Source organism: Crocodylus porosus, unplaced genomic scaffold (assembly GCF_001723895.1).
Source record: "Crocodylus porosus isolate Cpor-Errol unplaced genomic scaffold, CroPor_comp1, whole genome shotgun sequence".
Classification (NCBI taxonomy): domain Eukaryota; kingdom Metazoa; phylum Chordata; order Crocodylia; family Crocodylidae; genus Crocodylus; species Crocodylus porosus.
The window spans coordinates 35,493,695-35,512,058 of NW_017728913.1; the positions used below are offsets into that span (position 1 = coordinate 35,493,695).

The 18,364-nt window shown below is 40.6% G+C and overlaps 1 protein-coding gene across 2 annotated transcripts in view; it reads left to right on the forward strand.

Moving 5' to 3' along the window:
* The window catches only part of SNX25 (sorting nexin 25), a 129,899-nt gene that overhangs the window by 31,959 nt on the left and 79,576 nt on the right, over positions 1-18,364 (forward strand). For both annotated transcript variants that reach the window (XM_019534696.1, XM_019534697.1), the window contains exons 4-5: positions 11,365-11,537; positions 13,131-13,317. In XM_019534696.1, coding sequence (XP_019390241.1) covers positions 11,365-11,537; positions 13,131-13,317 — 360 coding nt within the window. The remainder of the gene's footprint in view (positions 1-11,364; positions 11,538-13,130; positions 13,318-18,364) is intronic.

Consider the following 18,364-nt stretch of genomic DNA (forward strand, 5'->3'; position numbering starts at 1 on the left):
TGTTTCAGGCTGGACATAAGGAAGAATTTCTTTACTGTCCGAGCCCCCAAGGTCTGGAACAGTCTGCCAGCGGAGGTGGTTCGAGCACCTACATTGAACACCTTCAAGAGTAAACTGGGTTCCTATGACCCCAGCTGACTTCCTGCCCTTTAGGCAGGGGGCTGGACTCGATGATCTCCCAAGGTCCCTTCCAGCCCTAATGTCTGTGAAATCTATGAAATATTTGCCAGGTATTCGCTGAAAAAATATTTGTTGTCTCCCTGAAGTATCACAGCACATTTTAATTGCAAACATTTGGTCATTTGAAAGTAGATGAAATACTCCAAATTATAATTTCCTCTCTTTTGATGCCATTTATTACTGATTCTTGATTAGCAGGCTTATTACTTTTTTTTATAATTGGGTCCATTTCAACCAGATCTTTGTTGTATTAGGTAATGGCACATATTATCATGATATTTATTGAGTATAGTGAAAATCTTTTGTGTTTTTTTTTTCTGATTCATTTTTGTGTTGAAATGTTACATTCACTTTGATAGCGCCTATGGAGGCAGGGAGACATTAATATAAAAATGAACTGCGCATACTAGGAATCCCTTTGTGCGGCAATTAATCCCATCTCTTCATTTACAGATAGAACAAACCCTAAATGCTGATATTGAAAAAAATTTATACAGGACACGTTTGCTCCTGCTACAGCTAAGATTGTGATTCTGAGACCCCTTTTTGGTGTAAAAAGCTTTTCTATGTTTTGTGTAGCTTAAATTGTTCAGTCCTCTGGTGATGGCTGTAATCTGGTTCCAGAGTGAGACAGTTGGGTATCTGCATTATATTGTTTCTATGTCTGAAGTTGGGGCGCTATGTAAACTTTCATTCACTTATATGCAGGGATCCTGGTTTTCTCCAATTAAAATGAAATACCACTAATACAATACATAATTTTTTATATATATATAGTGATGTTTCATTTTTTTGATGGAAAGACATGGACTTTGGGTTACTTTTTTTAACCCAAAAATTGGGAATATTTTTTAATCATGGAAAAATGTGGATTTTGGATTACTCTTTTTAACCTGAAAATTGAGGATATTCTTTTATCAGAGAAAACCAGGATCTCTGCTTATATGTCACTGTGATTTTAAAAAGGAAATGGAGTACAGGAACCAACTGTGTTAAATGTGGTCTAGCATTTGAACTGAGATTTTGCTAATAGTTTGGTTCTGTCTGAATTTCACAAATTACAGTAAATTTAGATTTGAACTTGGGTATTTGTCTTTGTCATGATATTTAAACCAACTAATTTGAGCAAGTGAAATGATGAAATAAACCATAAATAAAGCTAACTTTTTTCATGTTTTTGATTTCCACACAAGTGCTGTAGTTTTCATGTTTCAATTTTTATGCAGTGTGACGACAAAAGGAGTTTAATTAGTCAAGTATGGCAAGTATTTTAAATGCAATTTTAAATGCATCGTGTTCTATTTTTGAGAAGAGGTTATCTACTCGTCTGTCTCCTTGTGTTATCTGCTGACAAAAGTCCAGCAGAGGAGAGAGATTCTTGCATCCAAAAAACCAAATATGCTAATCTGTTTAGTGTGAGGTTCAGTGTTCTGGCATCCAGTTCACTCCAGGTCATCTCTTAGCCATTTAAACCCTCCCTTACTCCCATTGGTCTTTTATGCTAGGCCTTTAACTCAGGGGTGTCAAATACATCTGGCTTTGTGGGCTGGGTGAGGATCTTTGGGCCAGTCTGTGGATCAGATCGGGTCATGCTAGAGCCAGTGTGCAAGGGTGGTCTGTCAGGGTGACGTGTACAGCATGTGCTGGCTGGGGCTTGCACTGTCAGCACCATGGGTGCTAGGTGTGACCCAGGGTTTGGGGTCTGTGCTGCATGCAGCTTCCTGCTGGATTAGCTTCTCACACTGGCTTTGGGTGGGGCCCAGGTCACCTGTGTGTGCCAGAACCAGCATGTGAAGCTTGTCCAGCATGCAGTGCGTACCTATTCCAGCACCCTGTGCTGTGGGCACTGCCTACAGCATCAGGTTCAGCTTGCGCCACAGTTCAAGCCCTGGAGCAGGGCTGGTGTGTGCTGCATGTGACCCATGGGTTGGATCCAACAATACGGGTGCTATATGTGGCATGGGACCAGTCTGCTACTCCTTGATGAACTGAAGGCTGGGAAATTGTTTTAGCCACGTGTAGAGCCTTCTGAAATGCCAAGTAACTGCTATAGGGGTGAAAAAGAGTAAGAGATCTTTTTTTCCCTCCCAGAAATTGTCCATCGAGTGACAAAGGTCCAACTGAAGCTGAAACGCTTCCTGTCCCTATATAGCTAAATACTTTGTAATGCTGCAGAAATGTTTACAGGGGAAATTATTTGGCTGCTAATATAATCTCTTGGCATAAATGAGATTACATACTTTGACCAGAGACATTTTTATTTATATTCACCTAGTCAACTGACTTCTACATTTGAGGTGGGGAACAAATCTTGCCTTAGACTTTTATTAGTAGAGGCCATAATGATTTTTATTTTTTCTTCTTTTGTGTATTAAGTAGAAAGTGTCTATTATGGAATAAAATGGGCATCCCACATTCTGGATTCCTTGTAATTTTAGGGGTGTCGTAATTGGTGAACCTCAGTTTTTTCCTTCAGTTTTGCTTATTTGTTTTCATTTGCTTTCCTGTATCATCTAGATGGTTTACCTAAGCTCATGTGTGTAAGACAAAAATGTTGAATCCTAATCGCAATATTTTATGATCTAGGATGGATTGTGAGCTGAGAAAGGTGGCAGTTAAATTGCATGAAACTTTCCTAAAGGAATCTGGTATAAATACCATCTGTTGTGGAAGCATGCTCTCTAGCGTGGCCAGAATTATCTAATTTCTGGACTTCACTTTCTGTTTCATAATGTAAAATAGTTGTTTTTTTCCTGGAGGCAAAAAACAACAATACCTTTTAGATGAAATTTTAAAGTCTTAGTGTAAAGGACTTGGCAAAGTAAGGCTGGATATGAGGGGGCTTATTTCACCCTTGAAAGTACATAAGAGCATATGGTTATTTCACAGTATAGTTTACTGCACTCTAACTTCTCTTTAGAAAAGCCCAAAGTTACCATGGTATAGCAACTGGTACCCCTCACCTGTTCTTGAGCCTAATAAAAATGATGCCTTTTGAACATCTGTGAAGAAGGGTGCTAAAAGTGTAACGGGATGCAGTTTGCATTGCAGACTTTGAGTAAACAAGGGATTTACTCTTTCATTACTTCTAATTTACAGTTGGGGGCATTGTGATTAAGAATGCAGAAACAAATTCTAACATATTTTCTAAGGAATATATAGTGTGATGGAGTGCTGCTTGGCCAAGTTGATTGTTCATAACTCCTGATATGATGATCAGTGAGGTAGGCCTTTGACATTTGATTCATAGCATGAGTTATCACTTAGTGAAATTGATCCCTTAGGACTGATTTCAGTCCCCACTCAGGACTCCTGTTGAAGGTTGTTTTAGGGCAGTCTCTAGTTATTAACAAATTTAAAGAAGAGTGAGTCTTACAAACAAAGATATGTTCTTCCTTTCTCTTTCTGGCAACAAACAACCTAAGAACTGAAACAAGTTTTCATTACAAAGGTTACTAGTACCTTTTTTTTCTCCCAGCAGCAATACAAAGTTTGTTTTTCAATGGTCGGGGGGGTGGTGTTTTTCTTGGCCCCTTGGGGTAGGATCAACTGTATTTGTGTGTGTAACCATATTTAATAAATGTACACATTATACTTGCTGTACTTAATGCAGACCATAAGGTAGCATTTCAAATGAAATAAATATGTTATTACCATAAAGCTAGATGGAGCAGACTGGCACAAAGAATTTGAGTTCCTGAGAGCTAAATCTGATGATGACCTACAGTACACACACAACCAGCCGCAAGGTAGGCTAGACTAAAACTCCCAATTCTACAATTCTATTTGCCTTTCACAACTTGGGACCACAGTGAGAGGATTAGTGTGAATCTGAGAGGGTTGTAATGAGAGTTGATACTTAGTGAGGGTGAGAATGAAGAAATGATAACAAGACGGGGTATGAGCCTATTAAAGTACTTCTGGGCTAGTACAAGCACTGAATATTTAATGAACTTGCAAGAAGAGTTCATAAAGTCCTAGTGTTCTATTTTTTAGAAAAAATAGTGCTTTAATCAGGATCAGGCCTCGTGCTTGGACCTGTATAAGCAGAATTTGCAATCTAATTCATACCTTCTTTGAGTCTGTTATCAAGTCCTACATAGAGTTTTTTCCTCTTGCAAGACCTGTGCACAAACAAATAACTGGGAAACACATTTCTGATGACCATATTTTAGAATGATTGGAGCATTGAGATGATGGCTTCTATGTAAAGTGACAAAATAGTTGCTATAAAAATGTTTGGGTTGGCTTGCTTCAAACTGCATGGTTGTTTTTATAAAAATTTTTAAGAGCAGGCAGCTTGCTTTTCTGTCTTGTGTTATGGTGCTTGTATACAAATCTAAATCCACTTCTTTCATTTTTTTTTCAAAGTTTCACAAAGATCAAGCAGTCTTAACTCTGCTGCAGTGTCAAGGAGTATTAAGATCTGAGGGTGATGCAGGTAAAGAGACGCAGGCTGTATGTTATCCCCTGGTACTTGCTGGGGCTTGTTTGTTTTAACACAAAGAATGTGCTACAGAAATCTTTTGAGGATTTGTTGCATGCACACTTCAACTCACCCCAGTGCATTATTAAGATAATTAAAAGCTAATTGTAACGTTGTGAGGCTTTGTTGGCAGACTAATTAAAGATCAAAAGGAACGATTTTCCAGAATACTGGGAAGGCTGTGCTTTTTTTCCTGTGGACTTTTTTAAAGCTTCTCTCATATTCCAAGCAAACAAGTGAACTTGTATGACACTTGAGAGAGCCTTCTGTGAAGGCCATACATCTGAACCATGCCTGTTTCCTGGTCAGCCCCTAGATGTGAGAGGTGAAATTCTAAATTTGCACTTATGACCAGTAGTATTGCTGACCTCAAGCATTCAAAAAATTCCTGAATTTGACCATCCCAAATAATATTTTGGATTCTTTGTATTGATATCCTTTTGTTTTATGCTTCCAGGTTCTTGTTTCTAAGCTTTCCCCAATGTCTCAGAGGAGGAGAGTGTGTGCGTGCTTGCAGGGGAGGTAGAACAGAAAGAAATATAAAAAAATTGTTAAAAGCATACTTCACATAATCAAATTACAGCAGATTGGGCTTCGGGGGGGGGAAAAAAGCACCAAATATTGTGACACTTGACAATGTGCCAAATAATACACTGTGTACATGTCTTTCTCAGATTACTAAGAGTGAGGATCCTGGCTAACAAGGCTCTGTATTGTATGTGTTTAGCTTTCAACAGTGAAAGAGTTTGCTTTGATATTTTGCAAATTATTTACTACTTCTTAACTTTTTTTTTTTCAGGGTTATATTTACTAATTTTGCACTATTTTTTTTTTTTTTTTATAGCCAGAGGAAAGTAATTTGGTTTCCTTAGTGGTACACTGCAGGTTTGTCTGTACAGTTCACAATTCCATGCACGTTTGAAGAACTTATACAATGGAAATTTCTGAAACTAAACTTCTGCAAGATTAATGTTGGCTTTGTAGCTTAAAAGGAAGTGAAAGTAATAACTTGTGATGCTGCGTAAAATACAGATGTTGTGTACTGCCTGTATTAAATTAGTTATGTCTGCTGCATCTTGTTATGTTGGTATATGTCAGAACCACTGAAATTTTGATTGTTGACAAGGACATGCTTGAGTTAAGATGCCATTTGTCATTGTTTCTCTGTGATGTTTGAAGCAGATAAAACAAAGCTTTGAATTAGTAGCTTGGAAGCTACCTGTCTTGGGAATCACTTGCTACAGTTTGAGATTTATATTTTAGTTCATTGAATGGGTGAGCTCAGAATGTTATAGGTAATTAGCCAAGCTGTGAAAACACTATATGAAAACTAGTGTGTAGCCTTGGTTAAAACATTTCAAAGAAAATCCAGTTGCACAGTCAAAACAATAGATCTTAGGGAACATGTAAGTAGAAACTGAGTGGAAGGAGCAGCTAATACTGGAGCACCAAGCTGGGTTGCTTAAAAGGGTTTGTGGGAAGTACCATATCTTTACAAGTTGATTTTGGATAAATGTCATGGCACTCTGATTCTTTGTATATGTGTTGCAGTTTAGTTTCCTATTTCTTGTCACAACAAAATGACAGCACCTTCCTTTAATTTTTACTAAATTTGTTACTAATGGAGAAATGTGACCATGTACACCTCTATTTAAGATGTTACAGATAAACCAATTACATTGGGATACATTGGATACATTGATCCCATATCGTATCAGCACTGATATAAGGCAAATTGTGTTGGCAATTGGCTTTTTTTGGCTGGTGTGCCAGTGTGGCTGATAAATGCACCGTGCATGTGCACAGCTGTAGCACACAGCACACAGCGCACAGCTGGCCAGGAGTGCAGCCCGGCAGCATGGAGAGCGACCAGGTCTGGCTGGTAAGTTTTTTGTGAGGGAAGGGGGCATGGGGAGGGCAGATTGAGGCCCCTGAAGTGGGGGAGGGAGACCCAGCTGCTCCCCATGTTGCCTGGGTGCATATCAACAATCAGATCGGTATCAGCTGATATGGCTCACTGATAATTGGCTGTTAGCATTGGTCAAAAAAATCTGGCAGTGCACCCCTGGTCTTAAAAACCCATTTAATTAGAACTTCTTCATGCCTTCTCCATATTCTTTCTCACAACTCTTGTAAAGGAGCTACAGAGGAAAAAACCCCTCAAATGATGCTTTGGGGTCAAGCATCGTCATTTAGTGATGAGAGCTCTAACTGATTTTGGGCGACACAAGGTGTTGTTTGCTAGATGTGCCTTACTCAGATATGCTGTGCATTTGTCTAGGAGCTAGTGACTAGATAGTGAATGGAGGCTGGAAGAAACCAAAACTTCAGTTAATTTCCTTGCCTCAAGAGACGTTCTTCAATACATTCTGTGGATATCATGTAAATTACGTGCTGGAGCTGTTCAAAAGAAAAAATGTACATAGTGCTTCTCCAAAGGGACAAGTATGTATCAGACAAGGAGGGAGAGATTGCCAGCCATTCTATTGGTAAGCAGATAGTAAAGATTCCTGCTCTGCCAGCAGGAGTTTGGAGGAAGATTGCGTCCAGAAACATTGGGTATAGACAAAATACCCTTTAGCTGCTTTGAAGATTGGAAGGAATCCACAGCTCAGGAGCATGCGGTAATTATTATGACCTCACTTTTACACTGGCATGATCCCATAGGCCCCTGCTGTGTAATATATATTACACAATTAACTGGTAAATTGCACAGTAAATTTAGACCAGCCACATGCACAAAATAATTATCACATGATAAAAATGACTATCCAGCTATAAAAAAAGCCAAACAGCTATAGAGTTAGTGCTTGAAAAATGTGTAACAAATCTGTAGATGATTTCTATCCAGCTTTAATGTGAACATGTAGCAGGGTTCATAGGGATTAACTGTCACTAACTTGGACCCTAACTTTGACTCTGGATGAATCCCAAGTTAAAGTTGGAGTGGTTTTACTATACTTGTATTTCTGCAGGATCATGCCAGTGTAACAGTTCAGTCCCAATAACTTGTATCTATCTTTTGAAAGTAATACCACCAACATATTTATTTATTTTGCAGCTGATACTTTATTTCTTTTCCCTTTCTGTTGTCAAGTACCACTTGATGTGTCTGGCTCAGTACCAGTGGAAAACTACTTTCTCTGTGGGAAAGTTGGCACTGATATACACAGATGCTTGTGTAGAACTTATCCAGGCTCAAATCCACTGAAGATTTTTTCCCCTTAGACTTCTATAAAGAGACTGGGGAACAGAAGGTGTGTCTACACATGGTCTTAATTTGAAGTAGGCTTACTGTGCAGTAAAAATACCGTGGAGTAAGCCTACCAGTGAGCACATCTACATGTGTTCCCTCTTGAGAGCAGATTTGCTCCCACCCTGGTTTGGCCCCCTGCAGGGATGGCAGGGAGCATTAGGTCAGGAGAGCTCTGTTGACTGCAGCAGTAGGTGTCTATTGGCTGAGCCTGTACACATTGGGAGAGGTCCTGATGTGCACAGGCTGGGACTACTGCTGCTGTAGAGCTCTCTCACCCCATGTACATGGGGACAAGCCCTGTACCTAGCGAGGCTTCCCTGTACTACCCCGGCTGGCCAGAATCTGCCCCAGAACAGGACACTTCCTGGCCAGCTCTGAGCTAAGTGGGAAAGTCTGCACATGCAGCCTGGAGCTACTGAGACCTGCCCTGAAACAGAAGAGTGCCCAGCCAGCTCCTTCCCTACTCATCCTGGGGCTGGCCAGGAACTGTCCTGTTGTGGTGCAGATCCCAACCAGCTCTGGGCTGGGCAGGGAACTCTTTTTGTGCAGGGAATTCCTGGCCTCAGATATGTGACTAGAGCGGGGCTGGGACATTGCTTTCTGCCCTCTGGCAGTTCCCTGCTTCTGGTGCCAGCTACAGGCTGGGACAATGTCCCCCTGCTCTGGCAGCAGGCAGCTCCTGGCCCTGACTGCTGTTGGAGTGAGGTCTGGGACATTGCTTCCTGCTTCTGGGAACTGCCGGTTGCTGGGGTGGGCTCCGATTGCAGACCCCAACTGGGACAATGCCCCTTTGCCCTGCCAGCAGGCAGCTTCTGGCCTTGGATCTGCAGTTGGAGCAGGGGCTGAGGCATTGCTGCCCCCAGGTGGTACCTGCTGCTGGAACGGGCTCTGATCTCTGTCCCAACCTGGGCTCTGTGTCCCCACCAGTCTGGCAGTAGGCAGCTTCTGGCCCTGACTCTAGTTGCAAAGCAAAGCATCAGAAAGTGGTGTCTGGCTCTCTGTGTTCTGACTAGAGTGGCTGGCTCTGAGGGAATCTGCAACCTCACAGACTACTTGGATAGTTTCAGATAGCTGCTCACCCATCACACTGCCTCTATCCCATCGCATGCACCCCATGCTACTACTTGCAGTGGGACAGCTTAGTTCCCAGTCAGAAAGTGGAATGGGGAGAATGTCTACCACGGAACTGTCCTGTGGGAATGCGTAGAAAACGACACTTTCAAGGATATATATTTTTTGCAATTCTCTCCTCCTCCCCCCATTTTTTCCTTTGCTTGTCCCCTTCCCCACACTTTGACACAATTGCCTTGGTGTCTCACTTATGCATTTCCTCTGTCAAAATTCTTTTCCAGCTATGGCTGGTTTCCTTGGCAATTTCTGAGTCGCTCCTAACCATGGCAACAAAAGATTTGTCTACAAGACAGAACCACTGATGCTTTTGCTATTTTGGCAGAGCTTTTCAGTGGAGATATGGTTTATGTTAGCCAAAAGGGCTTCTCTTCCAGTTATCATTTTACTGTCTTCATGAATTACATTTAGTCTGACAGAAACCATTGATCGGTTGGCTAGGATCTGTAGATGTAGCCTGATGTAGATTAGATCAAAGGGTAAATGCTTAAAGCCCTGATCATCTAGGCATATGGGATAGGCTTTGTTTTCTGTTTTGTTTCTTCAGGGTGCCTGTCCTCACAGCCATACTAGCAGTAGGCTCAGAATGGATACCCTTTCCCCAACAGATGTCTGTGTGATTTGATTGAAATCTTGACACATACCGGGGTTTCTTTAAGTTAGATCATGAACAAGTTACCGAATGTATGGGTGGGGTTCTTTTCTTCATCACCTGCTCTGTGGTAACTGTCTGTGCATACACTTTAGCTCTGCTATAAATGAAGGCAGATAAATGAAGGATTGTAGTGAAAGAAGAGCAAATTGTTGCATGTAAACATTAATTTACTGTATACATGGGCAGTTACCTAGGAACAAAAGCACTATATAAAGTTCCATCTTTCTTTACCTCACAATAATTGGTTAATTTTGAAGAATCAGGTTTTTTACTGAACTGCAGGAGCGTGTACGTCATGCTTCTCACTGTTCTAAGGTACATAACATCTAATTATCCATGACTGGAGAGAAGTGCAACAAGGTCAGAAGGGTTCATCACCTCCTCATAAATTATTTTCATCAGGCAATTGATTACTGAATTTCTTCATTATTGTATCAACCTAAAACAGTGCATTCTGCAGTTGAGATCCAGTAATTACTATTCTCTGCAGTAATGATCTTTTAGTATTTGTGCAGCTATTACTTAGACACAAGTTTTAATTTACAGAAGATTGTTCCACACCAAACAGAGCATTTAGTGTATTCTTTCTGTCCAGGAGACCCCTATGTGTGATGGGGAGAGGAGTGGGAAATAATGTTTGTATTTAGGACCATAGGTAATGCCGTTCTTCATCAAAGCCGTGGTCTAATCTTCTCTTGAGTCCCTGAAAGAAACTAAAATCAGATGCTTTGCAGGAAGGTCTAAGAAGTCCTGTAGTGGACAGTTATGGAGTAACATGTCCATAGGGAAAATATCTTGCCAGCTCTCACCAGTGTTGGTTGCATAAGGGTTTACACTTCATTAAAATGAAAGGAATCATATCGGCACAACTGTGATTTACTCACTGTTTATGTAATGTTTAATTAGTTTGTATATGTTTACTGTACTGTAGTTTCAGTGGGGAACCACCATTGCCAGAGTGATTAATAGATTCTTACTCTGGACTTGTGCTGAAGACTGTCCCCAGCTGATTGAGCTGTAAATAGGTACCTGGTTATTCAAGCTGAAGATCAAAGGTGACTGGATGCAATGCTAGGCACCTCACTTTGGTCACAGAAACTGGCATGACTTAACCACCCTAGTCTGGTAGGCTTTTGACCTTTATTTTTGGTTTAATGATATCTGAGGACACCAAATGTACTACATACAAATCTTTTTGTCTGTTTTCAACCTATCTTTTGTTCTTTGTTTTTATGAGAGGGATAAAAATGGATTCATATTTACCTATTCATGTCTTGTCATTTGTTTGAAAAAATAAAGTGTCATTGTGTGTCAAAGCAAGAGTTATGTCAGGGATTCCTATATTTGATCTTTACCCTTGAGGTCTTGCTCTGATATTTGACAACTTATTTTATATGGGTATGGATTTAAAAATAATATTTCTAGCTTAGTAGGTATAGAGAGAAGATAGAATAGTGGATTGAAATAGGGAAAATGTCTTCTTCACTTCACATAATTAAAAAAAAAATAGTTTCTATTTAATTTTTTTTCTTTGAAGACTGTATGTGATGATGGATTTCTCATATTTGCTCTTTTAATACTGGTAACTAAAGCCAGTACTATGAAGAGAACTAAAATACTGCTGGTTTTTTTCTTTCTTTTTTCTCCTTTTGTTTCTAGGCAGGAAGAGCAGCCAAGACCTTTTTTATTGCACCCATGCCTGAGGGACTCTGATGAAGAAGTAAGATTCCTGCAAAAATGTTCTCAAATTCTGGTGTGTTGCCTCCTACCCTCAAAGGATGCCCAGTCTCTCAGCTTGCGCATAGTCCTTGCAGAAATTCTTGCAACAAAAGGTAGATTATGGATCAAAGATGACTAAAGACTTGCATATATACAATGCTAATAATTTTCAAAACCTTTAATAGATCTGCATTGATATTATGCTTTAAACGCTAAACTTTAAATTTCTATCACAGCCTGCATGCACAGAGACTGGTATAGATAGGGTGTGGATAGATGTAACTGTTACCATATTTGCATGCGTACCACATGGATCTTCTTCTGTCCCCACTTCGCCACCCCCCACCCTGTCTTCCAAATTGGTCTCTAAAATTGCGGTGCATGTCTTAAGGTGGAAGGCCAGAATAGAAGCATGCAGGAGTGTGAAGCAGGAAGACACTGCTTCAAGCTGATGGCTACCTTGAAGCACAGTGTCTTTATGGAAAAGCCAGCTCTAGTCCATGAGTCTGGAAAAATTTGTTTTTCTATGTTCTGCCTTCCAAAAACAAGGATGTGCATCTTATTTGAGGGCATATGACATGTAAGAAAATATGATATATTTTTGGAATTACATTATTATCAGTAGAAGGTGTTCCAATATAAATGTCAATTGTATTTTTTTTTAAAGCAGCATAAATGGAGTGGAAGCCCTGTAACTTTAATCCTCCATTCAGCTGATGAGCGTGCTCCCCAGTGGCTAGTTCCCCTCTCCCTTTAAAGGTGTTTAACGTTACATTGGTTTAAGGCCTTAGTGTTTCATGAACATGCTTGGGAAACTTCTGTTCATATCATTAGAAAATTAAGGACGTGATGCTGTAAGGCAGTGAGCACTCTCTGTGCTTAACGAAAACTATTTCATTTAACTCTGAGCACATAAAATTAATGGGACCAGTCACCTGCCCAGAACTAAGCATGAGCATAGGCACTCTAGCTCTGTTGCAGGAGAGTTTCTTAGCAGATGGTATCTGGTTTGCCTTTCCATCCTTTCATTATAGCATAAGTAAAACTGAGTCTTTAGCATTTTATAATTAAGTGACTTGGCTTGCCCTGGTATTATATGTGTTGTACAGACATGCCAAATACTGATCGAAAGATGTGAATGTGATTGAATGATGCTAGGAAGTCACATATTAAGTAGCAGATAGTGATTTATTCTTTTGAGTCTGTTTTATTGCGGGTTTCCTACTTTGCTTGTTCATCTTATCTAATTAGAAGTAGTGTTTCATGATGAAACCACTAATTGCTTTATACTTTAATTTGGAAATGGGGACAAAATTTTGTCATGTATTATAGAATATCTTTAATTAGCAGTTCTTCATTTTCCAAGACCTCATAATATGATAGAGTCTGAGAGAAATAACCCAGAAACAAGCTTGTGAAAGAATGCAGTTTGGGTTCCTCTTTTTTAATTTGTATGAGCCTGTGGAAAAAATGAGAGTTCAGGTTAATCTTGGTGACGGTTTACAGTAACAATAATGAACATACCGAGTGTATGACGAAGGTAAATTTTAGTTTGTGTAATTTGGGAGTATAATTACCTGGAATTGTATTGATCTCCATGGTTTTAATATGTATAAACATGTGGCACTGCTTTGTGCTTTGAGTTTACAGATGACAATTCACTCCTGTGCATAAAGATTGTTTTTTTCAAATCTTTCTTTTCCCAGTACTGAAGCCTGTGGTAGAATTGCTGAGTGATCCAGACTACATCAACCAAATGCTGCTCAGCCAGATGGAGTACAGAGAACAGGTGAATGAGCATCACAAGAAAGACTACACATATGCTCCTTCCTATGAGGAATTCATCAAACTTATCAACAGCAACGCTGACATTGAATTCCTGAAACAGCTAAGGTATCTGATGTTTGATTATAGTATGGTCATATATACACAGATGTTTCTTGCTAGTTCATTACTGAGACCTAGGTAAAGTACAGTTGTATTTATTTTTCTCTGTGAAGCAGCTGCAGTAGTATGCAGGTTCCTCCTTCAAGCCCCTGCTTCTAGTCTGCCTCCCCCACCTATTGTCCCTTGCTGGCTGGGAGCAGACACTAGAATGAGGAATATGTGTGGCACTGTCCCCAGTCAAGCCTGGCTCCTGTATAGCCTTGCCCTGCAATGCAGGAAATGAGTGGGTTAGGAGTAGGTCTGGGCATCCCCCAGTGCCTGGGTTGGGGACAGCAGCATGCAGGTTCCTTCTTCTAGTGCCTGCTTCCAGCGACATCTGTGGAGAGGGGCAGATGGAGAGCAGGCACTGGAAGGTGGAAGCTGCATGCTGCTACTGCTGTCCTCTGGCAAGCTTGGTGTCCCGTGTCGTCCCCCCCCCCCCTCATACATACACAGACCTGCATCCTTTGGCTGCATCAGGCCTGGAGCAGCTCAGAGTCTTTCTCTTCCCACATCAGCCAGGAACACCGGTGGCGGCAGCAGAAGGGGTGTGCATTTGTACCACTGTACCTCCCACCTGCCCCATTCCTGCATATACGAGGTTTCTCTGCATTTATTCTCTGCTTGTATTTATCATAGGAGTCAAGGATAGTATGTTACCTTTTCAATATTATTTTGGTATGTTGCATCTCTAATATTTACAGGTGGTGCATACAGATAGCGTCTCTTCTATGTTTTCAGTTGTTCTTTTGTAGCAGACAGCAGGTTTTGGGGTGTTAATAAACCAAGAAGTGGGCAACACTAGGAAGAAATAGTTGTTTATGTGAAAAAGTGTTACATTGAGAGGATATAGGCAGACTAGGTTCTTTGGGTGAATCTGATTCTTTTATTAGACCAACTTAAATAGTTGGAGAACAATTTTTAAGCAAGCTTTTGGATTCAAAAACCCTTCATCAGGCTAAGGAAGTGTCAGCAGTTGATGTGTGCTTTTATTCCATCCAGGAAGAGCACACATCAACTGCTGAAACTTCCTTAGCCTGACAAAGGGTTTTTGAACCTGAAAGCTTGCTTAAAAATTGTTCTCCAACTATTTAAGTTGGTCTAATAAAAGATATCAGATTCACCCAAAGAACCTTGTCTGCCTATGTCCTTAGACCAACATGTCTACAACTTACACCCCTGTAATGTTGAGAGGATTAAAGATGAGGTGTAAAAATAGAAAGGGAGACATACTACTCCCAGTGGACATAAGGACATGGTCATAACAAGTAAATAAGCTTTTGTGGTCTCATGCTATGAATAAATTTGTGGGGAAAGGAAACCTGAATGGCTGGAAGGGTGGACTCTACACCACTAAAATGTTCTTGGTGTTTGCAGAAGTCCCATGTAGCTGTTTCTCCTAGATCCTTTCTGCTAAATATCCTGGGGGGATCTCCATCCTGCCTAGGCTGTCCAAGGTTCGTGGCTCCTCAGCCACTTTCCTTCTTTGCTGCTTGTGCACACAGTTTAGACAGAGGGAGCTGTTTTGGAGCCATGCAGCCTCTAGCTGTGCCTGTACCAGTGCTACTTCTCCATCCCCCGCCCCCCCCTGTAACACAGGTACAGATTCCAGCCTTGGAGGAGCTGTTGGGGCCATGCAGCTGGGAGTGGGGGAAGCAGCAGTGGTAGCAGTTTATAGCTTCCTGCCCTGATGCAGCTCCCACTGGCCTGAATCTGAGCTAGCCAGGGACTAGGGTGGGAGCTGGGAGAAGTGATGGTAGTGGTGCAGAAGAAGGCAAAGCCCTTCAGCTCCATGGGCCAGATCCAGTGGCTTATCAGGCTGGATCCAGCCCACAGGCTGTATGTTGCCAACCCCTGACATAGACCAAAGCTTGGGGCATTGGTGAAGCAGTTTTCAGGCACACTAGTTCTGACCTCCCTCAGACACGCTTCTTGTTAAAGCTGTCCTGGTCAGGCCATCCATAAACTACTATTCTGAAATGGAGCAACCTGAATATATACCAATTCTTTTTTGTGTTCTCTCGCCTCTTGTGCACCCAGCTGTGAATCAGCTTACGTTTTCTGAGAGACGAAAATTCATTTAGGTGATAGAGTTAAATGACTTCGTTGCTTGGCTACTTATTGTTCTTCTGCTGTAAAATCGGTCTTTACTCTGGGCCTGTATGCTGTGTTACTGACAGTATAAATTATCCTTATTAGCTGCTGTCTAAAGCCTAATTGACAGAGTTTATCAGCTTAACAACACTAATTGAGCTGCCTGCTTTCAGTTGAAACTTAACTTTGTTGTTGTTGTTCTGGTACTGCACTCTCTTATTAATACACAGGTCACTTTAAATTGCATTCTGTAAGATGGGAAATTTAACACCCCTCTCAGTTTTGTACCACAACCCTTGTATTTACACTTTCCAGCTGACAGAATGGTAGATCTATCATCTTGAGCTGGGATTGTTGTGTACCCCAAGTAATGTGGGATTCAGTCACTGCTTGGAAATCTCAGGATGTGGCCAAACATTCATTCAAAGTGCTCCAACTTGGAACACTTCAAATTTTGATTTGCAGGGTGTTGGGGGCATGGGGTCCTGTGGCATTCTGGAGAGCCAAGCATCTCCCTATGCACTCTGCTGGAGGATGCAAATGTTTCACGAGTGGTTCAAAAATATTCCTTTTCTTTTGATGGTCACTTCTGAAGCACTTTGGGCTTGAACATCTGCACCTTTGCTGCTTGTAGGAGTTTGAAGGCATTTGGAGCACTTGAAACAGCATATTTGTCCGAGGCCTCAGGAGACTTTTAGGGGAGCAGTGACACTTTTCCTTCACAATCCAGCTAATTTCAGTTCTGCAGCTCTATGGTAGCAAAATGCTGTGCTGAAGGAGGCATAACCCACTATTTTCTATTTAACTATCTATGGTCTTTATTGCCATAATGTGAGTATGTATAAAAGAGAAAATTCTGAGGCCTTGCAAAGGTTGGAGGGCATATTTTTAGAATGGAGCCAAGAAAATTTTCAGGGTTGAGATAGTGAGGGAAGAACCACACAAAGATCTATATGTGGATGAACAAGGTTGATGGTATTTTATAGCTAATGATAATAAATCACAGAAAAGCATAGAGGATAAATACAAATAAGTCATTGAGTGTTTGGAATTAGGAAGTTAATTAGTTTGGAAGTATAAGAGGAGTAGGAAGAATCATTGTGGTTCTCATTCTCCAGCAAATGAATCAGTGGCATATGATTGACCTGTTTTCAAGTTCCACAATGGGTAATAGCATTCTGCTTACCTAAAATGCTTTCTGCCTTAGTTTTAATTTGGAGGTCATTTTACATTGCTTGTCCTAACATTTAAAATGTTTTAATCCACTAAGGTTGCATAAACATCAAGGTTTTTGTGTTGCCCCTGTAATGAACAAGAAAGATTTACATAGCAACAATTTTATAGCATAGTTGAGGAGAGTCATTCTCAAGCCCTGCAATTACTTGGAAACTCAGTAATCCTTTGAAATACCAGAGTGGTATCCTGGAATTGCAGGTGTAACTAAATTGTATTCCATTTCCTGAAGTCAAAGAAATATATACCCACACCAAGGGAAGCCTCCAAGGTTTAATGGATACTTCTTTGGATTCTTGAGTCTGCCTGTTGTCAAAGTAATTCTGATACCTAATAAACGTATTGTCTTCTGTAGCACGTTTGTATATATAGCCTTCTTTTTCTCCTGGGGCTTACTGTCAGGTTGAGTTATTAACCAAAGTTTGATAGGATTTAGGGGGATTGGAACTTGATACTTGTTAGTAAGTGATTAACAGCTGAGAAGAGTGGGAAATTATGGTAGAAGAGGGTAGTATTAGGCTTGGGATCTGAAGAGGGGATGAGGGTGCTTGAGTTGGAAGTGTAGTCAGAGAGTTAATAGCTGGATTGGGTATGGTGAATCTGTTTAAAAATAAGTGTCGTGATCTTTCACTTTTTGATGATGTTTTACAGTGCTAGGATTTTTATTACTTGTTTCCTTGCTTTTGCAAACTGGGATATAGTTCTTTTTGGGTTGGGGGGCCAGGGGCACAGAGCTGGGCCTAAGGTTGTAGGCCAAGCAAGGCTAAAAACAAAGCTTTCTGGGAAGATGTTCCCTCCTTAAAAATCAGGAACTTACCTGCCTTCCTCTGGTTGAGAGAGGCAAGGGGTAAGGTCTGGCTCAGCTGTGTGGAGTTAATTTCCTAGAATACTAGAAAAAATCAAGTATGGTTGGACAATGGCAATAAAGCAAGAATTTCAGAGAAGACAGGCTCTGAAGCCAGGTAGTTTTTCTTCCTAGATCCTGCTGGACTTTTCTGATGTAAGGCAGGTTTTATAGCTGTAGCCTAATGCTACTTCCATCTGGTTCTTTAAAAGGAGGCTATTTTGTTTTCTTTACAAAAAACACACTTTAAAGGCTATTGAAGTAGGAGAAACTTTGCTTGATCATCTGCACCCAGACCACCCTTCCTAGAGGGCTACCAGGTTTTTCCTTTTTGTATATTTATTCATCTTATGCTTACAGAAGGGCTAGACAAGCAGAATTTTTAATAGCTCCTAGGGGCAGTAAAACAGGCACTTAAATTCTGTATTCAAAGCCTTTAGATGGGGATTTACCATTATATGCCAGACAGATATACCTGCTAAGCCCTCAGTAACCTGCTGGCACAAATGCAAAAGCAAAGGAAGCCAAGTCCACCATTAGAATGTATGTGATACAGTTACATTTGGTGATGTCTTAAGCATCTTTAAAAGTTCTCTCCCTCAACAAATAAAAGATAGATTTACCCAAAGAACCTTGTCTCCTTCATAACAGAATATTTGTGCTTCATACGCTGCTCAACTCTTGAAAAGTAATTCATGTTAAAATTATAGAAGCAACTTTTAAAAGCCTTTTAAAGAATGGACAGTTAGCATTTCTGTCCTCCTTGGTAAAATTAATTTAGGAATGGAGAGGAAGCCCCTTAAATTTGTCTTATTCAGTTTTATTTTATTGGAGTAACTTTGT